At 48.7% G+C, this 25,843-nt stretch overlaps 13 protein-coding genes across 13 annotated transcripts; 4 read left to right on the forward strand and 9 right to left on the reverse strand.

The window, feature by feature from the left end:
- Positions 1-120: 120 nt before the first annotated feature.
- On the forward strand, positions 121-829 carry K460DRAFT_379346 (EF-hand; the record flags this gene model as incomplete). Its single annotated transcript, XM_040935158.1, has 4 exons — positions 121-172; positions 250-302; positions 361-657; positions 707-829. The coding sequence occupies 4 exons, from the start codon at positions 121-123 to the stop codon at positions 827-829; spliced, it is 525 nt and encodes a 174-aa protein (XP_040786950.1).
- A 2,525-nt stretch (positions 830-3,354) lies between these two features.
- K460DRAFT_263810 (uncharacterized protein) lies at positions 3,355-4,058 on the reverse strand (the record flags this gene model as incomplete). Its single annotated transcript, XM_040927485.1, has 3 exons — positions 3,355-3,740; positions 3,804-3,929; positions 3,986-4,058. Coding segments are annotated over 3 exons (585 nt in total), but the record flags the coding sequence as incomplete, so codon positions are not given.
- Positions 4,059-5,307: 1,249 nt separating this feature from the next.
- On the forward strand, positions 5,308-6,513 carry K460DRAFT_408678 (NAD(P)-binding protein; the record flags this gene model as incomplete). The annotated part of the gene is made up of 4 exons (XM_040937183.1): positions 5,308-5,412; positions 5,487-6,072; positions 6,135-6,374; positions 6,425-6,513. The coding sequence occupies 4 exons, from the start codon at positions 5,308-5,310 to the stop codon at positions 6,511-6,513; spliced, it is 1,020 nt and encodes a 339-aa protein (XP_040786952.1).
- On the reverse strand, positions 6,449-7,724 carry K460DRAFT_343724 (kinase-like protein). Its single transcript, XM_040931228.1, has 4 exons — positions 7,532-7,724; positions 7,195-7,484; positions 6,937-7,148; positions 6,449-6,877 (listed from the first exon to the last, which is right to left on the reverse strand). The coding sequence occupies exons 1-4, from the start codon at positions 7,630-7,632 to the stop codon at positions 6,539-6,541; spliced, it is 942 nt and encodes a 313-aa protein (XP_040786953.1). The 5' UTR covers positions 7,633-7,724; the 3' UTR covers positions 6,449-6,538.
- Positions 7,725-8,196: 472 nt separating this feature from the next.
- K460DRAFT_397499 (uncharacterized protein) lies at positions 8,197-8,761 on the reverse strand. The gene is made up of 3 exons (XM_040936159.1): positions 8,487-8,761; positions 8,382-8,430; positions 8,197-8,318 (listed from the first exon to the last, which is right to left on the reverse strand). The coding sequence occupies exons 1-3, from the start codon at positions 8,670-8,672 to the stop codon at positions 8,236-8,238; spliced, it is 318 nt and encodes a 105-aa protein (XP_040786954.1). The 5' UTR covers positions 8,673-8,761; the 3' UTR covers positions 8,197-8,235.
- Positions 8,762-11,203: 2,442 nt separating this feature from the next.
- On the reverse strand, positions 11,204-11,836 carry K460DRAFT_343726 (HET-domain-containing protein; the record flags this gene model as incomplete). Its single annotated transcript, XM_040931229.1, has 2 exons — positions 11,204-11,275; positions 11,330-11,836. Coding segments are annotated over 2 exons (579 nt in total), but the record flags the coding sequence as incomplete, so codon positions are not given.
- Positions 11,837-12,335: 499 nt separating this feature from the next.
- K460DRAFT_408680 (kinase-like protein) lies at positions 12,336-14,130 on the reverse strand (the record flags this gene model as incomplete). The annotated part of the gene is made up of 4 exons (XM_040937184.1): positions 12,336-13,279; positions 13,337-13,691; positions 13,753-14,051; positions 14,103-14,130. 4 exons carry the CDS (start codon positions 14,128-14,130, stop codon positions 12,336-12,338), a joined length of 1,626 nt encoding a protein of 541 aa, XP_040786956.1.
- Positions 14,131-14,792: 662 nt separating this feature from the next.
- Positions 14,793-15,705, reverse strand: K460DRAFT_369262 (phosphotransferase enzyme family protein-like protein). Its single transcript, XM_040933925.1, has one exon. The coding sequence runs from the start codon at positions 15,647-15,649 to the stop codon at positions 14,801-14,803; it is 849 nt and encodes a 282-aa protein (XP_040786957.1). The 5' UTR covers positions 15,650-15,705; the 3' UTR covers positions 14,793-14,800.
- A 105-nt stretch (positions 15,706-15,810) lies between these two features.
- K460DRAFT_317928 (uncharacterized protein) lies at positions 15,811-17,158 on the reverse strand. Its single transcript, XM_040930370.1, has one exon. The coding sequence runs from the start codon at positions 17,147-17,149 to the stop codon at positions 16,112-16,114; it is 1,038 nt and encodes a 345-aa protein (XP_040786958.1). The 5' UTR covers positions 17,150-17,158; the 3' UTR covers positions 15,811-16,111.
- Positions 17,159-19,031: 1,873 nt separating this feature from the next.
- K460DRAFT_379352 (kinase-like protein) lies at positions 19,032-19,820 on the reverse strand (the record flags this gene model as incomplete). Its single annotated transcript, XM_040935159.1, has 1 exon — positions 19,032-19,820. The coding sequence occupies one exon, from the start codon at positions 19,818-19,820 to the stop codon at positions 19,032-19,034; it is 789 nt and encodes a 262-aa protein (XP_040786959.1).
- A 1,409-nt stretch (positions 19,821-21,229) lies between these two features.
- On the reverse strand, positions 21,230-22,255 carry K460DRAFT_369265 (ADP-ribosylation factor 6). Its single transcript, XM_040933926.1, has 2 exons — positions 22,150-22,255; positions 21,230-22,058 (listed from the first exon to the last, which is right to left on the reverse strand). Exons 1-2 carry the CDS (start codon positions 22,196-22,198, stop codon positions 21,436-21,438), a joined length of 672 nt encoding a protein of 223 aa, XP_040786960.1. The 5' UTR covers positions 22,199-22,255; the 3' UTR covers positions 21,230-21,435.
- A 106-nt stretch (positions 22,256-22,361) lies between these two features.
- On the forward strand, positions 22,362-23,245 carry K460DRAFT_369266 (uncharacterized protein). The gene has a single exon (XM_040933927.1). It carries the CDS (start codon positions 22,692-22,694, stop codon positions 23,142-23,144), a length of 453 nt encoding a protein of 150 aa, XP_040786961.1. The 5' UTR covers positions 22,362-22,691; the 3' UTR covers positions 23,145-23,245.
- A 117-nt stretch (positions 23,246-23,362) lies between these two features.
- K460DRAFT_163621 (uncharacterized protein) lies at positions 23,363-24,724 on the forward strand. The gene is made up of 4 exons (XM_040926901.1): positions 23,363-23,448; positions 23,495-24,033; positions 24,090-24,208; positions 24,256-24,724. The coding sequence occupies exons 2-4, from the start codon at positions 23,626-23,628 to the stop codon at positions 24,605-24,607; spliced, it is 879 nt and encodes a 292-aa protein (XP_040786962.1). The 5' UTR covers positions 23,363-23,448; positions 23,495-23,625; the 3' UTR covers positions 24,608-24,724.
- Positions 24,725-25,843: the final 1,119 nt, after the last annotated feature.

The raw sequence follows: 25,843 nt of genomic DNA on the forward strand, positions 1-25,843 counted from the left end.
CCTGATTAGCGCAGATGGACCCTTAGCGGCGGGACCTCGAAGTTGACATCCCCACGACAACTGCGACGCTCAAACGTATTCGCCACACCACCAATTCTTATTGCGAAATAAACAGCCAAGATGGGTAACCAACAGTCGGGGCTTCTCGACAACATAGCCTCCGGCTCGAATTGTATGTGCCTTGTGCGGAAGAAGGACTGCTCGTATGAGCGCCTGCGGGGCTGAAAAGGGTATGCTAACAGGCTACAGTCGACCGTGAGGAGGTAGATCGCCTGCGAAAGCGCTTCATGAAGCTGGACAAGGTTCGTCGCCCCATATCCGACCACTCTTACGAGTCTCGCGGCTTACAGTAGCTCATAGGACAACTCCGGCACCATCGAGCGCGACGAATTCCTCGCCCTTCCACAAATCTCGTCGAACCCCCTCGCAACACGCATGATCGCTATCTTCGACGAAGACGGCGGCGGCGACGTCGACTTTCAGGAGTTTGTCTCAGGATTGTCTGCCTTTAGCAGCAAGGGCAATAAGGAGGAGAAGCTACGGTTTGCGTTCCGGGTTTATGACATTGACCGCGACGGCTACATTAGTAATGGAGAGCTGTTCATAGTGCTGAAGATGATGGTGGGCAGCAATTTGAAGGATCAGCAGTTGCAACAGGTATGTGGCATCGATGGTGTAGGCGAAGACTGTACTGATTGTATCACAGATCGTTGACAAGACTATCATGGAGGCCGATTTGGACCACGACGGCAAGATCAGCTTTGAGGAGTTCACCAAGATGGTTGAGAACACGGACGTCTCGATGAGCATGACCCTGGATCAGTTCTAAGCGAATTCATGTCACGAACGAAACGGCATCCTTGGGAAGGAATTGACCGGCAAGGCGTTGCGGTGTTACAGCCTCATTGGCATGGATTTCTATGGGATTTGATATCCATCAATACAGGATTTGACGAGTTCAGCTGGAGTGCCCACGTCTCTAGGGATGCTTGTGGATTGATACCGTTCTCACTACTGATACTAGCTCTAGGTATTCACTAAACGCATTCGTCTACCTAGGCCATTCTACGCATTCAGCTGTAGTCCATAAATCAGACCGAATTTCTACCGATTACCTCCCCGTAAAGCTACCTCGACTACGTCGCCACCAGCAAATGTCACCCTCCCCTTTTCGTGCCCTCGACGCACCAATCGGCCCTTGTGTGTCTCAATGGTTTCGCCGTTTGGGGTGCTTCAGCGCTTGGCAGGCTTTGCTTTCTTGCGCGGCTGCACTACTTTGGTCGCTTTCTTTACCTTGATTGGCTTCACCCTGGGCTTTACCTTGGCCGTCTTTACCTTGATTGGCTTCACCTTGACTGGTTTAACCTTGACTGGCTTGACTGGCTTTACTTTGACGGGCTTGACGGGCTTTACCTTGACGGACTTCAGCTCGGCTGGCGTTATCTTGAATGGCTTCAACTTCCTTGTCCGTTTCGATACCCCGAATGTTCCTTTCGCTGGCTTCATTGCTTTGATTGGTTTCGTTGTCTTAGGTGGTTGAGACATCGTGGTTCCCCACTTTGTGGGCCATGAAGGTGTTGCACTGGATGGTTTCGTTTCCTTGTTCTTCCACGTCGTCGCTAAGCCAACCGGTCCCAGCCCCCATTCTAACGGCTCCTGGCCACCCGAATCTTTAGTTGCCGTGGTCGGCTTTGCAGCCTTGGACCCAAACGTTAGGTTCGGCCCTAAACCCCATACAGGCGGCTCCTTGCCTCTCTGCCCGTTCGCTAATATGGGCACTCCCAGGCCCTTGGACCCAAACGTTATATTGTCCAGACCTAAACCCCACAAAGATGGCTCTTTGCCTTTCAACCCGTTCGCTAATGTAGGTACTTTTGGGGCTTTCGGTTCCTTTACTGCTTTCAGTGGCTTTGGCTTCATGGAAAACATCGTAGCCTTGAACGGTTTCGCCCCTGTACGCCTCTTCTCTGCCTTGAGTGGTTTTACCGTCTTTGTTTTCAGGGACTTGATCGGTTTAATTTTCGTCGGTTTCGCTGCCTCGGTATTGATCGGTTTTAGTGACTTGACATCTGCGTTGAGGGCTTTGCTTGCCTTGACTGATCTTGCTGTTTTGAGTGTAAGGGCTAACTCGAGTGGTTTTCGTGCTATTCCTTTGTTAGAGGCTTTGAGAGGTTTCGATTTCTTGAAGGGTATCGTTCTCTTCCATGGTTTCGATGTCTTTGGTGCGTTTGTTGGTTGTGGAGGGTTTGCAGCTTCTAGTGGGTTGGGTGCTTGAGGAGGTTTCTTTACTTCTGGCTTTTTTTGCGACTTGAACCATTTCGAAGTCTTTGGAGGCGGAGGTGGTGGTAGAGAGTTGGCTGCTTTTGGTGGCACATTTGGATTTGGCGGATGCCCTCCTGTGGATGGGCCACTACCTCCCCCAATCTGCGGATCATGGCCTCTGGTATATTGACTGCCTCCGCCTCCCATGTGCGGATCTCCTCCATCTTCCATAGATGAACCTTCGCCTCCCGGTGGCACATTTGCTCGTTTCATTCCTGGTCCTCCTCCAATATGCTGTCCTTGTATTGCTATTGGCGCACCTATTGGTTTTCTTGCTGGCGTACCTCCTTTTCCTCCTGCTGGCACACCTCCCGGTCTGCCTTTCGGCGCACATCCTGGACCTCCTTTTGGCGCATCTGATGGTATTCCTATTGGCGCGCGTCCTTGACTTATCGCTGCATTACCATCACCTATGTACGGATCATTACCGCCCGTGTACGGATTGCTTCCTCCGATCACGTGTGGGGTTGCCCCTACCATATGTGGAGGCGACAGTGCTGAAGAGGGCGGTTTTGCCGGTGGTGCTCCTGTAGGTGCACCCCCTTGTCTTATCGCTGAGCCAACTCCTGTTGGTTGATATCCTCCTATGGGCGTACCTCCTCCCATGTACGAAGGCGCCGCTGACTGTGGTGGTCCTCCTGAGGGCGCCGCTAATAGTGACAGTGTCCTTGGCTGTGGTCCTCCTGTGGGTGGTCCTCCTATGTACGAATCTGCTGCTGGCACAAATGGGTCTCCACCTGCTATTGGCGCGCCTCCACATCCTGTGTAAGGATCGACTGCGACCATGTGTGGATCACTGTATCCCCCTCTCATCTCTGGGCCCCCTGCCATCGGCTGTCCTCCGCCTGGCGGCGCTGGAGCTGAAGGCGCATAGCCGCCTGCAGGGGCTCCGTATCCTTCAGGCGGGTCTGCGTGCATAGCAGGTGGATCTCCGTATGCACCACCTCCGCCGCCGTAACTTCCGCTTGAGCCGCTAGATCCGCTTCCACCACCGTAACCCGACATAATGTACCCCACGACAAGAATGTGAAGTGAGGCTGCAATCCAAAGGAGTACGCCGAGCCAAATTCCACTCCTGACCTCTTTCACACCGCCGAGTATCTCATCAGCGCCTTCGAGTGCCCTCGCAGAAGCCATACATGTCAGCGCGCTGGCAAGACCCAACGTCGCACTTATACCCAGGAGCGCCTTAGCTACTTTCTTATTCCTTCCGCCTCTTCCCTTCACGATGAAGTAGTAGATGGTACTGAGCAGGAAGATCGTAGAGGCGACTGCGGGAAGAGGGTATAAGGCGTGTTTTTGCAGTGCGATAGCGGCGAGTAGAATTGGCGATGATGAAGCGAAAGATGAGGTAGGTGGGATTGCGTCGCGGGGGAAACAAGTTAACTCACCAGTGTGACCGATGTTGGTGCATAGCCCTTGGTTAAAATGTCAGCTACTAAGTTTCATAAGAAATGTGTGCCGAACGCTGGAGAACTGACCGAAATACCCGATTCGAACTTCACCTAGATTCAAGGTGCTGGGCAGGGTTGCGCTCTGGGAGATCGAAACCCAATATAGGTTGTCGATTCCAGCGCCTTTATTTATACATCCAAGAAGGACGAAAACTGGTATCCTTTAGTAAGATTCTTTGGCAAGGTGGTAAGGTGGCGGGGAGGTATACGGTAGAGGATCAAGGAGATGAAAGTCAGTACGCCTACTGCAGTTTCTTTCCGGAGGATATTATCTTCTGTAAAGTATTAGTTTTGAATTCTAATTGTCATGAACTGGAAGTATGAGTGGGGAACCCACTAAAGAACGCCATGGCTACTCTAGGTTGGTGAGTACGACCGAACCAGGTTAGTAGAGGGCAACAAAGAGGAAGGCTGTAGTCTTTGAATAACCCCCTGGGCTATTATCGAAGTCTATAAGTGTGCTGTTTAGTCGTGGATATGATTATAGGTCGAGAGTGGAAGAAGGTGATTTGGATATTTATAGAGCGACAGTGGGTAAAGCGCTTTGGTGACAAGGAAAACTTCAAGTCTTGAACGTCAAGGCCTGTATTGATCTTTCTACGATCTTGAATGCGCGCACCGAGAGACAAGAGTAAGTTGTATTGAATGATGGACATGAATGTTGCTTTCTCGAATATATGGAAGTGTCCTCAGCATTGTTGGGACATAACAAACGCGCTGAAGTCTGCTTTCTCACCATTGTGGTCGTTTGCCTTCCATGGATCGCACTTTCGTAGGCATTTGTAGACATATCTGAGTTCACTTATTGCGACTTATAAAATGGACTCCGGGATGTATTCTATGGTTAACCTCTTCGTAATCCTATCCGGGTCATGCCACTGTAACACTATTTCCTAGGGTCGAGCACTGGACAGTGTACAGTTTCCTTCAAGATGTTCTTTAGTGTATGTGTGATAATTCACCAGATCTATGACCTTTTGCAGGGCCCAAGATTATCTATTGAGCTATCGCCAATCCATCGAGGAACTTTGAGTATGAATTGCGGCTAGTGAGGCTATAATGCAAAGGGTTAGAGACCTTATCTCGCACCATTATCGTTGTTCCCGAGCCGAAAAACTAGGTTATGATGAAAGATGTTGGAGAATTATGATCATGGTGGCCTGAGGTGGTTACGTCATTCGCTCTCGGCGTCGCACACTACCGGTAATCTCTGGGCGTTCTCCTGTGAGCATACATGGTTCAAATGAGGATATCGCCCCACTGCATACTAATCACAGAATGCTTGTTCTCCCGCTAAGCTGTTTGCTGATAAATATCATGATTTCAAAGAACACCGCATTCGCATCGCTTGCTTAATTAGGTGAGGGTTGAGAGGATTTTCAAAGCGCCTACGCCCTAGGTGAGGGTTGAAGGATCATAAAATATATAAACGGCGCAAGCCCGAATAAACAATTATTTGAAGCATTGCTAATGCTGTAACATTGCGCTCTAAACTCCGTCAGTTCTATTTTCATACATCGGAAAACTCACAATGGCCACCGTAGTAGTCGCAGGAGGCACAGGTGGTATTGGTCGCACCATCGTCGAAGAACTTGTTCAACAAGGCAAACATAAGGTCCTAATATTGAGCCGCAAGGTTTGTGTACTCCTGTACTCCTATTTTATGGCGTATCCTTTATATGCTATCGTAATACTGACGTGCGGAATTAGACTTCTACAGTTCTAGGATTGGAATCCGTCCCTGTGCTTGAAGCCAACTATAGTGACTCCGTCACTGTGAAGAAGATCTTGCAAGACTATAATGTCGAAGTCGTCATATCAGCCCTTGCCCTTTTCACCGAAGACAGCGCTAAAGCACAAATAAAGCTCATCAATGCCGCAATTGAGTCCGGCACCGTGAAACGTTTCATACCGAGCGAATACGGAATAAACTACTCACACCCAGAACTCATCGACTTCCACCCTGCAGCGAAATGGTGGCTCAATGCCGCAGATGCTCTACGGGCTTCGCACCTCGACTTTACGCGTATCATCTTCGGCTGGCTCCTAGACCACTACGGCTTCCCGCACCGCAAGAGTCACATGAGGCCGTTCAAGTTCGCAGTTGATTTCGATAATCGACGCGCAGCGCTACCAGGAGACGGCAATACGACAGTTACATTTCTTCATTCAGTGGATATCGCAAAGTACATCGCTGCACTGCTCGATGAAGGGAACAAATGGCCAGAATTTAGCGCCTTTGCGAGTGACAAGATGAGCTGGAATGAGCTGGTTAAGGTTGCAGAGAAGGTGATTGGTAAGTTGCTCCATGATAAAAGCTTCTTGGACTCAATTTCTGACCGTTTCGTAAACCTGTAGGCGAGAAGTGGGATGTCACATATGAGCCGCTTGAACAGCTAGAGAGAGGAGAACCTACATTGTTTGAGCAGCCTGAAGGATCTTACGACCTCCCTGAAGAGGTAGTGCGGGGAATGGTAGCTGAGTACGGTATCATGGCTATCAAGGGAGTTATGGATGTAAGCAGAGAAGGTATTAGGAATAAAGAGTTTCCTCAAGTCAAGCCAGTGACTGTGGAAGGTATCATCAAGGAGGCTTGGGGTAGGAAGAACCGGCCGTGAAATGATGTCGTTAGGCTCACACCCAAATAGAGAGTGCAAAATCCATAGCTGTGGCTGCAGAGTCTCAATCCAGTTTCAGCCTAAACGAAATAAGTGGTGATACGCTTACGTACAAATAGCTGAGTGTTCTCATGCCACCACGCTCTATTCATCATGCCACCACTTATCCTCCAGTAATTCCTTTGCCGTTGGCCGATCTCTCCAGTCAAGCTTCATGATTTTCCCAATAAAGTCTTTGTCCTTCTTCATAACTTCTCTCTCTGTTACCAAGTCAAATGGAGTCCGCTTCTCTGCTGGCAGTTGCTGACTCAACCATATGATTGATTGAAAAGTTTCTGGGCTCGCGATGTCGTGGATCTTTTCAGGGAAAGGACCAAAGCAGCGGAGTTGTTCCATCACAACACCTAATATGTATTCTTCATGGTCTCGGTCTACATTTGGTCGAAACAAGTGGAAGTCTCCCCCATATATCAAGCTTATAAGCTTGCATGAAGCATTAGCATGCGCGTCGAATAATAAGCTACAAGTAAACTTATACGTACTAAAGTCCCGAATGACCAGATGTCTGCAGCTGTATTCCATGGCATCTCCATAAGGACCTCTGGACTTGACCACATCGGTGTTCCAACTAGTGTTCCTGAGGTAGCCCAGTCTGAAGTTACAGAGTAACATCCACCGAGATCTCCAAGTTGGACCTCTGAGAATCGGTCAATATCTTCCTGTAAGTTGACAAAAACGTTGTCAAGCTTGACATCTTAAACCCGAGTTAGCAAAATATTACTCTAGGCATAGCTTCATACCTGTATGTACGAGACCTTGTTCGTGAATAACCTTCAGCGCTTCTAGAATGGAACGGCAAACATGCTTGAGCTCCTCCCGGTTCAAGGTTTGTCGAACAGTTTCCTTGAGAAGATCGCTTTGAAGATATTTTAGAGCGATAGTTGTAGTAGAGAGATCCTCAATTTCATCAACAAGTGGCCGAAGGAAGGGAGTACGATGCTGGAGCCGTTTGAGCACGTCCCGCTCGTTCTCTACCCTTGGATGACCTTGGACGCTTTTGATGACTACAGTCTCCTGTGCCCGATGGGTCCTAATAACCGTCAATCCGTAGCTTAGTGAATCCTGCAAGCTACTTACTTTACAAACCAAACAGTCTCCTGGACCTGTTTCGTTATAGTGTATGCCCCAGCTCTACCCTTGAGAATTTGCCCTGTCCGGAAGAGAGCCGACGAGAGCATAAGGGAGTGATAGCCGGAGCTTGAGAGTCAATCACAAAGGATTTTGAAAGTGTCGAACAGAAGTTGAAACAAACAATGATGAGGGTTGAGGGAGGATCAGGTGTCATGATATGGGGTGATGATCTGTATTCATAGGTTCTATCGAGCTAAACTAGCTGCTGGGTGAATGATATACCCTATCCCGGCACGGACCATCCTTCCTTGGCGTTCACGTGACATCAGGTATACAACGGTGAAAAGACGGCGGGGTGATTGGTCGAGGCTAATGCAGAGGCGGTGAGGTTACGTAAAGCTAGGTAGCAATATAGCTATAATATCCTAGACTAAGAATATCTTAGTTATTACTTACCTTGTAAGGTCATGTTATTCTAGCGGTCTTAGGCTACTCCTTATAGATAGGAACGCATTTCTGAACCAGGTCCTCTACGCAAGATAGCTATGTGTCCTGCGTTTAGAGCAAAGAATGTACCTAAGGCTCCATGCCCAATAATGCGAGCAAAAAGAATAAAGGGTAGTCTTCTAGCCCTCCCAAGCGATACTGACAGATTTGATTTATTGCTCTAGCTGTGATCTCGAGCGCTGACCGCTCAAAACCTCATACGTCTAACCCCTGTTGCACGCTCCATTAATGCACTGGAGTCCTCCATTGGCAGGTTTGGGGCAGTCCCAGCAAAGCCACGCATAATCTAGGTCTCAAGTATGAGCAGCCTTGCAAAGTAGCGTCGAAAAATGCGGTTGACGAGACTTACATCCTAGAGTCCCCCCTGGTGAGCCGCCTGGAATAAACGTGCATGTACACTACGCACGCTATATAAGCAAATGATCACACGTAACGATAGGAGGAGAGCACTCACATGCATGCCTTGATTGCATTTGCACAATTTTGCACCAGCGTCCTTGCAGAGAAACCCGCTCGCGCAGTCTCTCTTGGTTAAGAGGTCTACTGAGCGATCAGCGATAGAAACGTCGGGCAGGGGGTCCGCGGGGAAGGCTGTGACGGCGCCGATCAAGGCAGTAACGAGGGCGATGCTGAGCTTCATTATAACGAAGGAAGTTGGTTGTATATTTCGAATGGTTTCCAGATTGTGGCAGCGTCCAAATTTGTGAATGCTGGACCCTGAGTGTTGTGGTATGGAGCTGCACTGGCGCAGCTGGTCTTTATATCCAGTCCCTCAACCCCCTGCGATAATCCTGAACCGCGCTGAAGTCCGCATACATACAGAGTGAGCTGTTGGTGGCCTTAATCTCACTTGGTGAAGGATTGTGGCAGAAGTCATGTCATGCGCACAGATGACATGCGAAGTGGAGATTGGTGGGTTAACACGGGTGGCCTAGGCATAGAGGGGCGCGAGGTACTGTGGATCGCGTATATAGAGCTATTTATTAATAAATTCTAGTACTAACTACTAGTAGGAATTAGCCCTTAAGAAGCTGCCAAATTGGGTTAAATATGTAACAGGCATGTGCTTGGGTTGAAGCCTCGGCTGGATAGCCTTGGATCTCAGGAGGCCTAACCTAAGTTACCCCAGAGTCGGCCCGGAATCGGCCTGCAATTCATCCGGAGTATGTAAGGATAGAAACCTAGCTTTCCTTGGAGAAAGCCCGTTAGTTAATTCATCCTGACTATTCTCGGCAACAGTCTCTTGATCAGCCCGTTACAAAATATAGGTTAAGTAAGCACTCGTAAGGGTTTAAAATTACGTGGCGTTACTAGCAAACTTCTACCTCTATTTGTGCCTATTAAAACTGACAGAATACTGAATAAAACGCTATTTTTAATTCTATTTCACCCCACCTGCTAAATCCGGCCAATCTAGTTAGGTCAGCCTAGGTCACCGAACAGGCCCCTAGCCATGATGACTACAGCTAACGAACAGCTTAAGATCACATTATCACCACATAAAGTTTCATGTTCTCATCTCACAGCATGCATACACTTTCTCGCTCTTCGCTCTCAATCACACCTGCAATCAACTCTGGCAAAGCACAAGTCTGCCCAGGTGTCTTCAGAACCAGGTTAGATCTTTTACAGCGCGTACCGAGTACCGCACATCCTACGGTTACCGCATACAGAAAAATTAAGGGACTTTATGGGGGCTCTCTAAGTGACATCAGCGCTTCCCGTTCGCTTAGCGGTACTTGTAGGATACTGGTGACCACTAGCGAATCCACGCTTTTGTATGTTTTTTGTTCTTTTTTGCCCATGCCCGCAGATGCTTTCAACGCCTCTGCTACACCTATAAATTGCTTGGACACCAATTGTAAACAAAGCTGATTATCTCAAATCCCTTAGCTGCTCGAGAAGCACCTGAGTCGTATATTCATGTCGGGCCGGTATATTTTTAGATAAGGCAAAACACCTGCTCTTGTAGTCTTCCCGCACGTAAGCTGTGCATAACTTCTCCGTACATGATAGTATCAACGTAAGCTTGACCCATGAACAGGTATTGTCTTCCCTTGGCCGCAGTACATAGGGTGTATTGCCTCCGTAGAGTACTACTACAACGTCGCCAGTTCGCATGCATTGTGGACCTAGCCCAAGGGCTCCATTCTCTGTCCAGAATATGCGTCGTTGCGCGCAAGTGTTATAGGCATCTCCTGCGAATTGTTTGGAGTTTGTATCATGAGCATACTCACCCTCCTCACCTAGATCATGCAACCGAGTTAATCTGAGCCTGAAACGCAAGAATGCTCTGTAGTATGTGCCTTGAGTGATGGCATCGAGGTTCTGAACGTATTCCCTTGTCGGACCGTAAGTGCCTGCCGTTGCAGTGCGGGCCATGGCGCAAACTCGCTGCTCAAATTCCTCTTGTGAACGCTCTGAAGCTGAGTCCATGACAAATGTCTTCCAAAGTTTAAGGAGTGGATGAATCTTTACGGACGGGGGTTCATCATCGTAATCCATGATATCTTCAACCTCATGCACTTTCTCGTATGATATGCCCTTAAGGTGGATTTGCTGCGGTGTCAAGTCATTTTTATCGGTTATGGTAACCATGCACTTGTCATCTACGCTCCAGGGACACTCCTCTTCAGGGACCCCAAGAATTGTTGCAGCTGATAGATCATCCCAACGTGGCGCCCAAGACCTGTAGACATTGTCACCATCTCCACCATCGTCACCGTCTTCAAAATTCCACTTCATTTGATAACCATCGTAGTATGTACTATCGTAGTCTTCGCCATCATAGTCTTCGGGATGTGTAATGTAGGCGAGAGTGGTTAGCCGCGAGTATAGATGGATGATAGTTAAGACTGTGTCCGCGTATACCTCTCCAACACTTTTACTGTAATCCACGTTCAGGGCTTCCACTTCGGACCTCAGCGAGACTAGGTTCAGAAGGCCGTACACTTTGTCTTTGGGGCCTGAGGATCTAAACTCACGGAAACTCTGCAACATATCGAGGAGAGGTTCGGTCACTTTGTCGCGCATGATATCCGCCCGCGCGATGTCGATTTTGGAGAGTAAGGGTATCACAGGGTCGCTTTTGTCTAAAGAAGTGGTTTTTTGGAAGATCCATGATGCTCCAAGACCTAAACCCGCCCAGGAGATCTCGTGCTCCCCCCAGAGGACGAGTGCATCCTGCGCTAACCGAATTTCTTGAACACACCAGATCCTCGAGAACCATGGCCGACTGAACAGCTTTTGCAGACCGTCGCACACAATTTGACCAAACGAGTCTGCTGGGAGATAGACTTCCTGAAGCTGATCGTCGTCATCTGCGATCAGGTTGTGGTCTTGTTTATACTGGCGGCGAGCCCTAGCGATAAACTTGATGCACTCCAAGGCTTCCTGGACTTGCTGTACATCTCCATACCCCAACCAGACGATGACTCTTTTTGCCAATGAATAGATGCTGCCCATCAAAGGTACTTGTAAACTTTTTTCTTCATCATCGTCCTGATTTATACAGATTGCGTCCGTCCAGACTATGCGTGTGGAATCTCGAAGACGCATTTTCGTCAAAGCGTTCGCGAGCTCCGACCGGACGAGAATGGAGTGTCCATTACACAGAAGCTTAGTAGATGGTTCTGGTGGGCCCCAAACATAGGATAACGCTTCATAAGGAGGAGCGGCATCAATTTCGAAAGGAAGACAGTAGCATTCGAGTTGCTGATGCTGGTCGAGGGCAGGATGTATAAAAAGAAGCCTAAAGATGCGACCACTCAAAATTCTACGAGTATGGATCGAGGACTCTGACATTTGATAATCTGCACGGTGATAACAAGCTATCGAGACGTGACAATGGGGTGGAAGACTTGAACGGCAGCCTAAGTTCCGGACCTTCCCTTTGGAGATGGAGGGGTTGCGGATCTTTCCTGAAACGATTGTCCGCCGTAGCCGTGGGCTGCGTAGCCCCTTTAATAGCCTAGATCTTCTCAACAACAGCGACGCCCCTTCGCTTAGCCCTAGATGCACTTTTCAGTAAAGTCGCGCCCGGCTGCGAAACTTGCAGATCCAACATGTATGCTAGCCTTGCTGCCTTCTCAATGCTTGAGGCGATAGACTTCATGCTGAAACGACATCCGGGACCTCCAGCACCAAGTACCAAATATCTGTCCAGACCTACCCGGGACCTGTCTAAGTTCCAGCAGGAAAAGGGCGGCCATCATGTAATAGTACTGTAATATTTACGAGATTGCAAAGTACGATCCAGTTACACTCCAGGCTTGTCATCTTGGGTCAATGGACGTATCGAATTTCATCTATCTTTGAATGGCCAGGCGTTCGCCCATTGCGCTCTCTCTTCTGGAGTCCTCGATTCTGTATCCAGAAACCTTTCCATAGCTTTTTCCAATTTCTCGGACATCACGCTGTACTCTTCTGGCGGGACGGCCCCATCCCAACCCGTGTACGCACCGACTTCTTTGAACACTCGCGCCTTCCGCTCGATGTCCTTTTCCCACCTAGCCAGCTCGTCGTTCTGCTCCGAAATTTCATCATCTGAGTAGACGAGAGGGCAAGGAACGTTAATAGTGTCCCGACCATTACTCTTGAGCACAGTCTTCCATATATCTGGTTGTGCGAGCTGCGTTAATAAGCTCTGAATATATGGTTCACCATCATCGAAGATAGATCCGATCAGAGTCATGATCTGACAAGAAAGAGTGTCTCGGTACCGGAGTATGCGTAGCAGGTCTGGGGCTTGTCTGTGAATGAATATTTGGTATAGTCCCCAGATAGACTGGGCCGTGTGTAGAGTTTGTGCGTTTTCTTTTGCGATTGGATCCAACTCTGCGAAATCAGATGGCAGTGTAGGTTTCTCGAAAACATCCAATATTGGCCCATCATATTCAATCAGAGATGGATAATGAACATGGAGAAAGGCAGGACCAAGATGCACACTCTGCCAGTCGATGATACCTGTTATCTCTGTAGGACAATCCTTATTCACGAAGATGTTGTCGGTATGCAAGTCGTTATGCCAAAGGATTGAGGCAGTGCAAGCATCGTCCTTCGGCACAATAAGAGGGAGTATGCGTTTATAGTCCTGGATGGCCGCTATTTTGGATGCTTTTGATGGGCAAAACCCTTCTGGGCCGTTGAAAATACCTTGCTGACGGTCCCGTGGAAATCCAGAGAACGTTTCGAGACATGCAATTTCCCGCTTCATGATGGCGGTTAAAACATTCTCAGCTGATGTCCCTGAACCAACAAAATTAGTCTGACTATTACCACTAGCCCGATGCGTTGTAATCTTACATGGACCACGACAAACGTCTACTTCACCTCTTTTATCATCAAACCAGGTACGACTAGTTGTCGGACCAACACTAAAAGTGTCGTCGACTTCCGTGCCCCTGATGTCTGGAATATCTCTTGCGTAGTAGAGCGAACCATAGTATGGAAAGCGGGCCTTTGACAAGCGTGCCGAGAAGGTTGCCAGCTGTCTTACGATATCAATCTTCTGTTTCCCTGACATGTCATCCCATAGGCGGCCAAGCTCAATGCCAGGACACTTCTCCATGATAATGTACTCGGCCCCGACGCCATTCGTGCTTGCTTGCGTACTGTATGCCAGCACTTTTGGGACAGGAATCTGGACGCGATCTCTAACCTATGCAAAATTAGCTGAAGCGTCATGGCTTAGTGATCTAATCTTATGAAGGGGGTAGTACATAGTCCATGGTTGCTACTTCCGAGGCAGTCGTATAGTGCGGAAAGCCTGCATTTGGGTTTGGGAGCCGGGCAATGATTTGACGTCCGTCACACATCATCGCTAAGAAGGTTTTGTTGAAATTTCCTTCGGGCAGCTTTGTGATCTCTACACAATCTGCGTCAGGCCCCGCGGCTTGTTCAACGGCTCGAACTAGTGCCTTCAAATCGAATCCTAAGTAGCGGCGCTGAAGTTGCTCTGCTTCATTCCAAAGCCAACGTTGGGCTTTGTAGCTAAAGATATCATCCTCTGAGGTATTATCTTCAGACTATTAGAATAGTATATACTGTCTCAACATAGAATACGACTTACCCTGCGATTTTCTGTTAGGAAGCTCCATCGTCCTCTCTTGTGTTGAGGCTGGAAAAGATGAAACTAGACAGTAATTGCCCCTATGTAGCCATCTTGAATGGGGATAGAAAAAGTGACACAGAGCATTCCCATTGTGGCGAGGCCATAAGCGGAACATCATTTTCATTACTACCTGTTTTGAGTCCTTAGCCAATGCTTAGGATGTTCTGTTTGACAAGAGCTGCCACACAGTTATACCGAAGTGGAGCGAGAACGCGTAGAGAGGGCGCGTAAGCAGCGTACCGACGGATTGGTAGTTAGGTGGGTGACCATTACCGAATACGCGCTACCTTGCTCTTCTTCCTGAAATCCCGCAGTGGGGATTAACCATCACTATTGGTACTTGTATTTCGCGACCTAGTGTACTCAAAGTTTCTGTCTAAGACCATGAAACGATGTAGATAAACCGGAAGCATTGACACTTGAATTATCGCTGGCGTATCCATGTGCTTCTGGCTAAGTTTAGTGTAAGACTTAAATCCTATGAAGCCTGAATGCTATCTCGTTCACGTGGTGAGCTTTGCGGTCTTTCCGTGTGATTGAGTGCATCTTATAGATGTGTTGTAGACTCCAGGCGATGGTATACCTCTTCTTCCGTAGGCGGCTTTGATTGTTCTTAGCATTAATAAATGCATCTCTTTTTGTTTGCTGCCTCTACCTCACCAGCCTCCAATACCATTCACATGTAAAAACACAGCCAATTCCATGAGGTAGGGCTCCAGTACCTTATCCACCGCCCGGTCTTTGATCCAGGCACCCTCCCAGGCAGGTCTGTACAGAGATTTGACATACTCCCAGTACTCTGGATAGTAGCCCGACATTTCCCAGTCCAAAATGGCAACCACTTTGCTTCCTTGAACTATGATGTTCCTCGGGCTCATATCTCCATGAGTCATCACTATGTTATGGCCTTTCAAAGCAAGCACCATGTCACAGACTGTATCGACCCAGCCGCTGCTTAACGTGTTTCTAAGCGCTGTGACAATGCCTTCGTTGAAAGCTGCTTCGTCCTTGTATGGCCCATATGCGCCGATTTCGTCGTCGAACACCGGATCTTCGCAGGCCGATCCATCGATAGAACCGATGAACGATCCTGTAATCTTGCGAAGCTGGGAGAAGAAGCCATGGAGTTGTTCAGTGACTTGTTGCTTTTGTTCGTTATTAAATGTGTTCCAAACGTTAGCGAGGCAGTCGCCCTCGACAAATTCCATTACGATCCGTGCATGCCCGGTGACAGGATCAGTGTATGCGTTGTAGACTTCGGGCACTGGAATAGTCGTCTTTTCACTGACCAACCTCATAGTATCAGCTTCAGTTAGTCGGATAGAATCGCCGGTCTTGACCACAGTTTCTGCATCGACCTTGTATACCGGAACGTAATCTCCAAACCTCTTAGCTTGAGCAAGCTCTTCCGGAGTAATTATTCTTGCACCCATGGCTTTGAGGATAATCTGAAATCTGTTAGCAAAGTTGAGATTACCCAAAATCTCCGCGCATGGGCCGTTCATGAAAGAGCTGTTGTTGCTAGAGAGTGAAAGATATGATTCAAGAGCTGAGGTCCCTCCTGCTCCTATACACAACTATTTGGAAGACATACTATGCCTCCAGCTCGACGTTAGCGTTTGCTGTGATGTGATGAGCTATACGTCGAAGGTGTGTTTATGCACTAAGGGGATCTGGCGGCGAACGAAAGCATCTCGCGTATTACGTCATCTAGTGCACGACCCTTGAGTGCACTCATTCCAAACGCTACAGCGTTTGGAAAGTAGGTACCCGTTAAGCTATCTGTGAAGTCAGCATTAGCGTTCCCCATCTTTCACTACTCTAGAAGACTCATTGTAGTTACAAACATCGCACTCAAAGTACTTTCACAGAACCAGCGATAGCTCAACTAGGGCGTAGGCGCTTTGGAAATCCTCTTAGGCGGTCGTTAACCATGGTTTCAAACTTGTGCAGGCCCTATAAGCTGATCAAATGTCTTTATTCGCATAGCATTCTCCAAATTGCAACATCAGGTCGGAACTGTGGTTGCGATAACGCCACCATCCATCAGGCTTTGTGTATCGACCCCAGAATGGGTAGCCGCCTGCAAGGAAGAACTCCCTGTAAACTCGTTGAGTGTACTCTTGGTAACATCCACGGTCGTACCCCAGGGGTCTCCAGTCTTTGTTTCTCACATCCGCTCTCCCTTCGTGCGGATTAAACGGTGTATCGTCCCATTTTTTGGAGCGCTTTGCAAACTTTGAATGGCGGTGGCGATCACGGGCGGGAGCAGGGCGGTTTCTGACATACGGGTTCATATCAAGGCCGAAATAGGTATAGACCGTGGCGAAGAGGTTTTGAATGCCCTCTGCGTAATGCTCGGGGAGGTTTGGATATTCGAGAATGATCCATTCAGCAACGCTTCTAACCTCGTCAAATTCCCAAGCAGTCCATAGTGAGAACAGGGCCCTAATCCTCCGTTTGAAGTTCCTTCCTGTTCCATATAGCTCTCGAATTCGCCTGTAGAGTTGAAGCCTGAAGAAAGCACGAAGAATTCGATGATGCTCGATTTCGGACAGAGTATCGGTACCGTAGCGAGGATGTTGTTCATATGCAAATCTTCCAGCCACGGCATTACCCAGAATGATCTTGGCATATTGTTCGATAATGGTGTTTGCATCGTGTAGACAATCACGGTATGTATGGACGACTGAGACAGCTTGCTTCGCACTGTCGAACGATACGGACTGGCCTTCAGCGAGGAGGCTTTGCCTCAAAAACTCAGCTAACTGGCGACTGGAGTGCGGCTTGTGTGACGATAGAAGGGCGGTCGTGGTCAGAATTTGCTGGAGCTGAGTAGCGAGAGGGTGGTGGCGCCTGATCAGCTCAAATTGCTGGTTAAAGTTGCATCGTAGCAACTCGCCGATCTCTGCATGTTCAAGCAGCGTGTAGTAGGCGTCAAACCCCTCGTTGACGAATAGGTACCATAGAATGTGACATTTCAACTCCGGTGGCAAGTCGAACATTCGATGCAAGCTGTCTTGTGCCATCTTCCGCAACCGTGCTGAATGTTTCTAGTCGTTGGCTTCGATTTTGCCGTGCTGCGCAGGAGTGATCAATAATAAGAGAAGTTCGAACTTGTGCGGGGGGTATGCAGGTTTTTGAGAAGTAGTAAAACTTCCACGGGTTTGACTTTCAGACTTCCAACATGGTGCACCAATCACACACGTCGCAATGCCATGCGGGACAGTACGGGACCACAGTCGAGTAGGTGGGTTTCTATGACTGAGAAAATACGAGTGATTCATGCGGAAACGATTCAAGAAAATAACTGGGGTGAGTCTAAAAAGAAAAGAAGTATTGGGTGCATTCCTTGAGAGCGAGTGCCTCCTTATATAACCACGGATCGCATCAGACTCATCAAGTTGATACCATGGTTGACGACCTTGGCTCGAAATATGCAGCCTATCTTGAAAGATCAAAGTAATCATAAACATCCCCCCCCCTTAAAGTACTTTTAAAGAATTAGGAATAGCTTATTAGGTAATTCTAGGGCGTATGCGCTCCAAAATCTGTTCCGAGGAAGGAATAGCGAGAGGGAAGTCCCCTATGCCAGAGCCACCTAGATGGAAGAGATGGCGCGAAGTATACTGTTAATATAGAAATTAGGGGTTGAAATAATTTTCCTGCACTCTCGCAGGACGCCGCAATTGTTTGTCGGTAGGATGATAAAGATAAGGGCGAGAGTGAGAAGAGACAAGGCTGATGAAAGATGAAGCTGGCATAGAACGAAGCTGAGAAATAATAGGTGTTTGATGCCGAGAAAATTGAGATTTCCGGAAGCGGGCAAAGAAAGTATCGCAGACTCGGTCCATATTGACCGTCGTGGTAGAGTCAGACGCACAACAAACACATGGGAACGAGCACAACGGTCGTCCGACGACAGTGGACACGCAATTGTTCGCCATGAAACACTCCTCGAGCTGGCCTGCATCAACAATCGGTCGATGTGTTGAAGGTCGACGACGGTGCGTACATGGAACGCTGGCGGAAACAGCCCCAACGAAGCCCAGGGGCGCGCAGCTGCCAATATTCGCCATCGTTCCTTAGGGTAGCCTCACTGACGGGTTTGATCAAAGTCCCAGGCAACACTTTTCGTTGAGAAGTCGAGGGATCTATTTATCGTCGATGGCGGGGAATTACGAGACGGGTTGACCTTGCAACATCGATCTGAGCACGTGCCAGCGCTCATCACATGCCGCGCCGCCGGGTCACCATCATCACGGTCTTCTTTCAGCCTGCCTCAACACCGCCTGCAGCCATGAAGCGTGCGCGCTGCCAGTCAAAATATGCAGAGTAGGTGCGTCGCCCCGCTGCGCAAGCGTCGGTACTGGACAACGCGCTCAACGCGGCACTAAGCGCCCGCGACCTTACGCGCACCCCGCCCTCGCCCTCGTGTACTTTCAGCTACCTCGATCGTAAACATCTACCGCAAATCCGAGAACCCGCGCGATCTATCTCTTCCTGGACACAACGTTGTTGATGGCAGTCCCTCTCCCGGACTCCCTGGCACTGATGCTACACACGTATGGGATCCCCGCGCATCGTCCTTAGCTGCACAACGGAGGGCGCCATGCGCCAACTTTGGATTCATTTCAGGAAGCAGATGAGGATAATAACCTGGGATAGCATATGACATGCTTGGGAACCCGGAGGGCTATATTGGATCGCCATGCTAACGAAATCGTAGCAGCACTTGCACTTATTCTCTCTTGGGCCGTGTATGTATTCTTCCCACAGATCAGGCAGGTTCTTGACCGGGCCTTAGGTGCAATGCCCATTGCGAACTGAATACCAAGTTGTTATATCCACGATTTTGCCCGTCTTTCACCGGTTGACGTCAGGAGTTTAGGCACCTTCGAGGCTCTTTAAGTCGCGCACAATGTCTTCTGCAGTCTCATATTCCATTTTCCAACACTTCAATGTGATTGCGTCGCACACATGTTGGTCTTGGGGGAATTGCATGCTCCTGAACCGGCGTTCTATTGTCTCCTGCCAATCATCCTCGCCGTCAATGATGTCCGGGAAGACGGCATGACTGGTCATGATGTAGTAAATCGTACATCCTAAGGCGAACAGGTCTGTCTTAACGTTTGCGTCATCAGGGTCATTTCGGGGACAGTAAAATCTGCAAGGTTCACTGCTCCATCCATCGAGAAGCACCATGCCTGATTTTGACAGTTGCTTTCCCTGGAAATCGGAGAGCTTAAGATGCAGATGATCGTCGAGGAGAAGATTGGTTGGCTGAATGTCGCAGTGTACGATATTGTGAACGTGGACCTGCGCAACTGCCTCAGCAGCCTCCCGGCACCACGCCAGCCGCTGCTCCATCGGAATAGTCTCCTCTGACTCAATCCGTTGGGCAACGGTTCCATTTGTGGCGCGTTCAAGGTAAAGCCCTTCCTCTGAGATACCTTTTAGTCCGATAATTCGCTCGTGTGGTCCGATAATACTAAGGAGCTTTCCCTCTATCTCTAGGCGGACCATGTCCTGACCTGGAGCAAGCGGATATTTGAAGACTGTAGAGTCATCAACCTCCCCAATAAACGCGCTAGCGCCGGAGGCAAGAACTCGCTTGACACCAGGAGGACAGTAATGCTGGTAGACATGGATGTCTGGGCTATTCTCGTTCGACATGATGAGTTCGAAGATAGTTCTCAAAAGCAATCCGGGTGACAGTGCGTATTTATCTATCTATCGGAGGTCTGTGCGTGTCACGCTAGCTGACTAGGGATGATCATCAAGTCATTCAACACGTGTATGTCATCGGGTAGGTCACACATGTCAATTTCATTGGAATGACTATCACTATATCCGCGCTAAGAGTCTTTTCATAATGTCGTTGAGTTGGTTCATGTTCCGCAATACATTGTCCAAGCTGCCGATTACGTTAGAGACGACCTGACATTGCGAGTTTAGGAATGTATACCAGTGGTCTCCTTGCTTAGCACTTCGGGCACACGTTGCCGGGTACCCTGACCATTGAGGTGCCCAGAGTCACTTGTTTGTACCCCGTGCAGTTTGGGCCGTTTGGTTGACTGCAGTGTATCATCTAAGTACTAGTTATAACGTGCTTTGGTGAGTTTGTACAATTTTGAAAGGTTCTGCGAGCAGTGCGGCTTTCACACCCACATGCCATGGCGTCCGAGTAGAGAGTAGAGTTTGGAATTGGAATTGGAATTTGCAGATAAAGTGTGCTGTGAACTGAACACCTACATATGACGAAAGCGAATTCAATTATACCAAAACCATTCCCCGTTGCTAACACCATGTGAGAGGCAGTAATGGTCATCATGTCCTATTTTCAAGGTTGTATATGCATATGGATCCTACCTGTCCTTGGTATGCGTCTAATTCCTGCCAGTTGATGCAGGATAATGTAAACCAGCACAGCAATGTCAAGGCCTGCACATTGATATACCTCGCTACCATGCACGTTTCTATTGATAATCTGCCAATGGAGCAAATACGGCCATGTCGATATCCAGCAGCTGAATTACTGTGCCCTACGTCGGGAGCGTCGCCGGACTGGGATTATAAGAACATACTCATGACCATCTAATAAGTTACCTAAAGGCCAATCAGTGTCTTCCTACACCCATGCTAATGCCTGGAGTGGCTCGTCGTGATCAACAAAGAAGCAGTACAACACCAAAATTGGGATCATAGTTGAGCTTTATGGGCGCGGTGGTGTAAGTCACATGTTTCCCGAGACTCAGTACTAAAGTCGTTTCTCTTAAACCAAGCTCATAGGTAGCCCGCTGTTTGTCCCTTGGCTACATTAGGCTAAATGGACATACGTCGCATATGCCAACGATAGTCCTAAGATTCCTCTTGATGTATCATGCCAGAAGACGACAGCGAGGATATCATGTCGTGTCTCGAGAAGTTTAGCACCCTAGATGTTTAAAACACTAGAAGCCACCCTTCACGAGATGAACTCTATGCTCAGTATCACATAGCATCGCTTCAGTATCTCCGGACAAAGTTTTAGTAGCAACACGGCATTTGCCGTATACCGCGAACTTGAATCTACAAGCAGTGTACCGGCGGATTAGTAGTTAGGTGCGTGATTACTAGCGAATGCCCGCTGTTGTGTGTTTTTGCCTCTTGCTCTAGCCTGCATGCGGCAAGGCATATCTCTTTTTGTAACGGAGGAAAATGGTACAGGTCTTTTGTGGCGATTCTCGTGTGGGCGCTCAAACATGGGGTATATTCATCTCTGTGTACCATCTGCTCATCCACCCTCCAGCTACCGCATAACTGGCGGCCTCGCCTCTTTGTTGAATGCCATCCTACTACACAACCACTCTACGGCCTCTTGTACACCCGTCCCTGTCAGCGCGCTGCAAGGTAACACCCTGCTGTCCCTGACATTTCCCCCCTTCTCCCCCTCGAATACCCGCCTCACAAACCCCTCCTTGATCCGCACGACCTCGACGCAATCTTCTCTGTCCTGCTTATTTGCCAATATCAATATCGGCACCCCACTCGCATCCTCATTTGCCAGCACGCTCTCCAATACCAGTTTGCATTCATCTAGCCGTCCAATATCTTCGTTGTGAGCCGCGTCGAGGGCAGAGAGGTCGGCGAGTGTCGCGTTCCCGACATCGCTACTGTCTATCACGAAGACGATGGCGTGGCAGCTGCTGTAGTAGCTCTGCCATAGTCCGCGCAGACTATGCTGACCGCCCACGTCCCATATCTTGAGGTAGATTGGAGGGTTCGGTGGTGGTAGGGCGATTGTAGCTACGTTTTGGCCGACGGTGGGGACGGTTTTCAGGTTCGGGTGAGAGGGCGTATAGGTGCCTTTTATTTGTTCGAGGAGCGTGGTTTTGCCGGCGTTGTCGAGGCCGAGAAGGAGGACCGAGTACTCTGGGGTGAGGGTGTTAGCTTAGGAAAGCGAGCGCAAGGCAACTCGGACGCTGTTCGATCTAGGAACGAGGTGTGGAAAGTGGAGGTCTACCTTCTTTACTTGTTGCGTGAAGGTATATCGACTTGAACAGGTGGTACATCGTTTGCGGAGAGCTGGGTTGTGGCGCGTTGCTTCACATGTTCGTGGTGGTTTGGTGGTGTTGATTACGGCGAGCCATTGATGCCAGGATAAGCCGTCTTATCGATAAGGAACACGTTAAAGCGTGCCTTTAGTGAACCATCCTCCATCACTCGCCCTTTTCCGTTGTATGCCCGTCTGGCTTGCTCCCAGCTCATCCGTGGGTTCAATTCTTTACTCTACATGTTTGTTACAACTACCTTGACTCGCTAAGGCATTGTTCACCGGCATTCAACGCCACGCTGTCACGAATGCTTCGATCATTCGCTCAGAATCGCTCACCGGTAACTGCAAACGCCATGGCAGACGCAACCAGGCTGCGAACGCTGGCCAATACCAGTGCACCATGACTGCGACATGTGCACACTTCGCGTCGAAATTAGCCCTGTGCTTTTATCAAAACCTCATCTCTTCCTTTGTATCACTACGCTCTACCCCTTGCGGATGCGTGCCCTATGGCGGAGATAGCGGGCACCGCTGTTGGTATCGTTTCTCTTTCTATTCAGATCTGCGAGCGGCTTGTGTGGTACACAAACAACGTCAAAGATGCCAGGGAGAAGGCCGAAAATCTCCGCACGGGATTGAATCAGCTCTCGGATGTCCTTGAAGCTCTTGAAGCATGCATCGACCGACTCCGCGGTCCCGTGCTTGTAACAGCGGCTCGAGACAGCGTCATCGCGTGCGCAAATGCCATGGAGACTATCAAGAATAAACTAGGGTCATGTTCAACCTCGAATAAGTCCAAGCTTCGCATCGGCATGGGAAGGTTAGCAACGAGACTTATCTTCCTCTTTAAGGAATCAGATGTACTATACCTGAGAGGTATGGTGAGTGACATACTGCAAACTTGGCAGGTTGCTCTTCATGCACTTCAGCTGAGAGAGAGAATATATCAGAAGGTTCGTTAGAATTTGAAGGGATCAACAACGCTTGAACTTTGACCGTATGCACGCGCAAATTAGTCAGGGATCCCGCGCGAGCCAGTCCATGAGCCAGTCGATCCTTGATAAACAACAGAGCACCTTCGATCACATCAGCCTCCAGCTTGCTTTCCAAACCCAGATGATACAAACTTGTTTCTTGACCACCCATCGGCATTTTGACTCCTTAAGGTTGGGTGTGAACCATCTTCGTGGCGGTGTAAATTACCTTGCCTACGACTCACCACAGCCTAGAATGATGCCACAGTGTTTGGATGAGCTTGACCATGTAGTATGTATCCCGTGCATAACCTACTTCCTTTATTCATGTCTTTCAGGAAGCAATATCGACCATCTCACCTAGTAGAGTCTTCGGTCAGAGCTCAAAATCCGCATACATTCCTTCCCAGGTCCGATGGCCTGCCCTACGACAAACCAGAGATCTGGTAACGAACTCTAGGCGTTGCCAATGCCGAGGCCGACTCGAAGAGAGCAACTACTTACAGTGGCCAATATCTTATCCCGAACACGAAAGCTGATACATGAAGAGAATTGTCCATTAGCGATCACAGAGCAAGGAGTTACTAATGTATACTTGGGCATTTCAGTAGGGAGCCGTTTTCTGGGAATGGGTGTACATATTTCGGCAGCCCTTTCGCACCAAGCAGGGTACTTCTCACTTCGGCTAAGCCTGGTATGTTATCGCATAGTCCCTGAAAACTCTCCTGCATTCAGCTTTGTAAAGGAGATAACGAGCTTTGATGGGACTTTTAACCCAATGATTCGGGAAATGGCCGCGCAGGGTCTGCTTGACTTGTTCCAAGCTAGAAAGGCTTCCCCGCACGATCGCCTGTCGAACGGGATGACTCTACTCCATGTAAGTGTTGAAATGAGCTTTTCTAGCCCCGAAGAGTGTAGCTAAAGATAAGCCAGTATATCTGCAGCAAGATCCCACGTATGAGTGAGCGGTGGAGATCACAGATTCAATCCTTGATTTTGCGGCTTCTGCAACACTTCTCAGCAGAGATACAAGAAAGTGATAATAACGGATAGTTAGTCATGCCTCGAGAATGGGCACTCAAATACTAACTGTTATTAGCACCTGTGCAGATCATCTTCTTGACGACGGAAGGTCGATGAACCACACTGGCTGGACCCTTCTTGCTGCAAAACTGCTTGAACATGGATCTCAACTTTCCTTTCAGATTCATTACGAAAACTATACCGACTTTTTTCTGTTCTGGGCGCTGAACGAGTATCAAACATTTCCTGACCCTGTGATTTGCTCTACCGAAGGAATAGAGATGGTGCTACTGAGGTCAGAGGAAGGCCTCCGCAAAGTAATCGAAAGAGACTGTGTGGACGGATTTATGGTTTCAGACGCAAACTTGGCTTTGTTCATATTAGCAACTAACAAAGGTTGGGAGAATGGTTGCAGAATTCTTCTCTAGAGCGGGTTGAGGATACTTCCAAATGCTTTCGAACAAGGCTCAGGAACCACTAACACAACACTCCTGGAAAGCGCCATCGACTCTCCTGAACCAAAGATTATCAAGTTCTGGCTAGATGCAAGGCAATTGGTAAGAGAAGACGAGATTGAACACGTAGGAGATGATCTCGAGTATGCCTTTGAAACAGCCTGCGAGTTTTCATCGTACTTCCATAAGAGCTCGGATATCAGCTCCATGATCCTAGCATCTATGATTGAACAAAGAAATGGGTTGCAGCAACTTGCAATTACTCACCTCGATTGTCGCCCGTGTCTAGGAAGAGAGGGCAAGCTACTGGATGCTCATGCGAGCTGTGTGCTATATTATCTGACCCAACAGGGCGTTGACGTGCATCCTTCGCTTAGGCCATCGCGCAAAAGTATCTACTATTGGAATTTCGAAGTGTCCTTTCCCCGCCAACATACCCTCGATACTTTGTTCAATGCTGGCTTTCAAGATATCACAGCGAGCGACTTTACGTGCGCATGCCAAAGCTCGATATCGCCTCTACTTTTTCTAAGCACACAAGCGAACTGGGCAGGGCTGACTGAGCTGATAGCCACCCTTCAATGGTTCTTATCGAAAGGTGCTAGCGTTTACGAGCAATGGCCGGGATCCAAGATGGCTGCAATTCATTGTATTGGGTGGACCTCGGGCTGCATGACGAGATACTTGGCACACAACAACAGCTTTAGATCATCGGGGGTCTCTACTTTCTTCGCCGACACCTGCCTGGACGACTGCGCCTGTAGATGCAGCACGTCGGGTTGCGGATTTCTACATAACTTCTGGAAAGATCTCCAGCACCAGCGATCCCAGTATCATCATCAATCTCGATTTAAAGGCTTTGTCATCCCGCCAATGCGAGACAGTTTTACGAGGCGTGATGCCATGATTTGGTGTGTTGAGAAAGCGATAGAATCTCCAGGACACAAGTGGATTGTGACTGAGTTTATACGTCTCCTTGTGTTCTCTGGATTAGAGATACGGCATACATGCTGCACCATCGAACGCATTGAACATACCGACGAGCCGGACCCAGCTTTGTCACCAACCCCTCGATATTCTGACAAAAAGACTAGGCGGATTCAAGAAGAAGATTCATTTCTTCTCAACCTTCTTGAATAATTGGTGCCAGAACTTGACGCACAGTATGATCGCTTTCAAGATGGTCTCCAGGCCTTTATCAACGAGGTC

This window comes from Cucurbitaria berberidis (assembly GCF_010015615.1).
Source record: "Cucurbitaria berberidis CBS 394.84 unplaced genomic scaffold K460scaffold_4, whole genome shotgun sequence".
Lineage (NCBI taxonomy): Eukaryota > Fungi > Ascomycota > Dothideomycetes > Pleosporales > Cucurbitariaceae > Cucurbitaria > Cucurbitaria berberidis.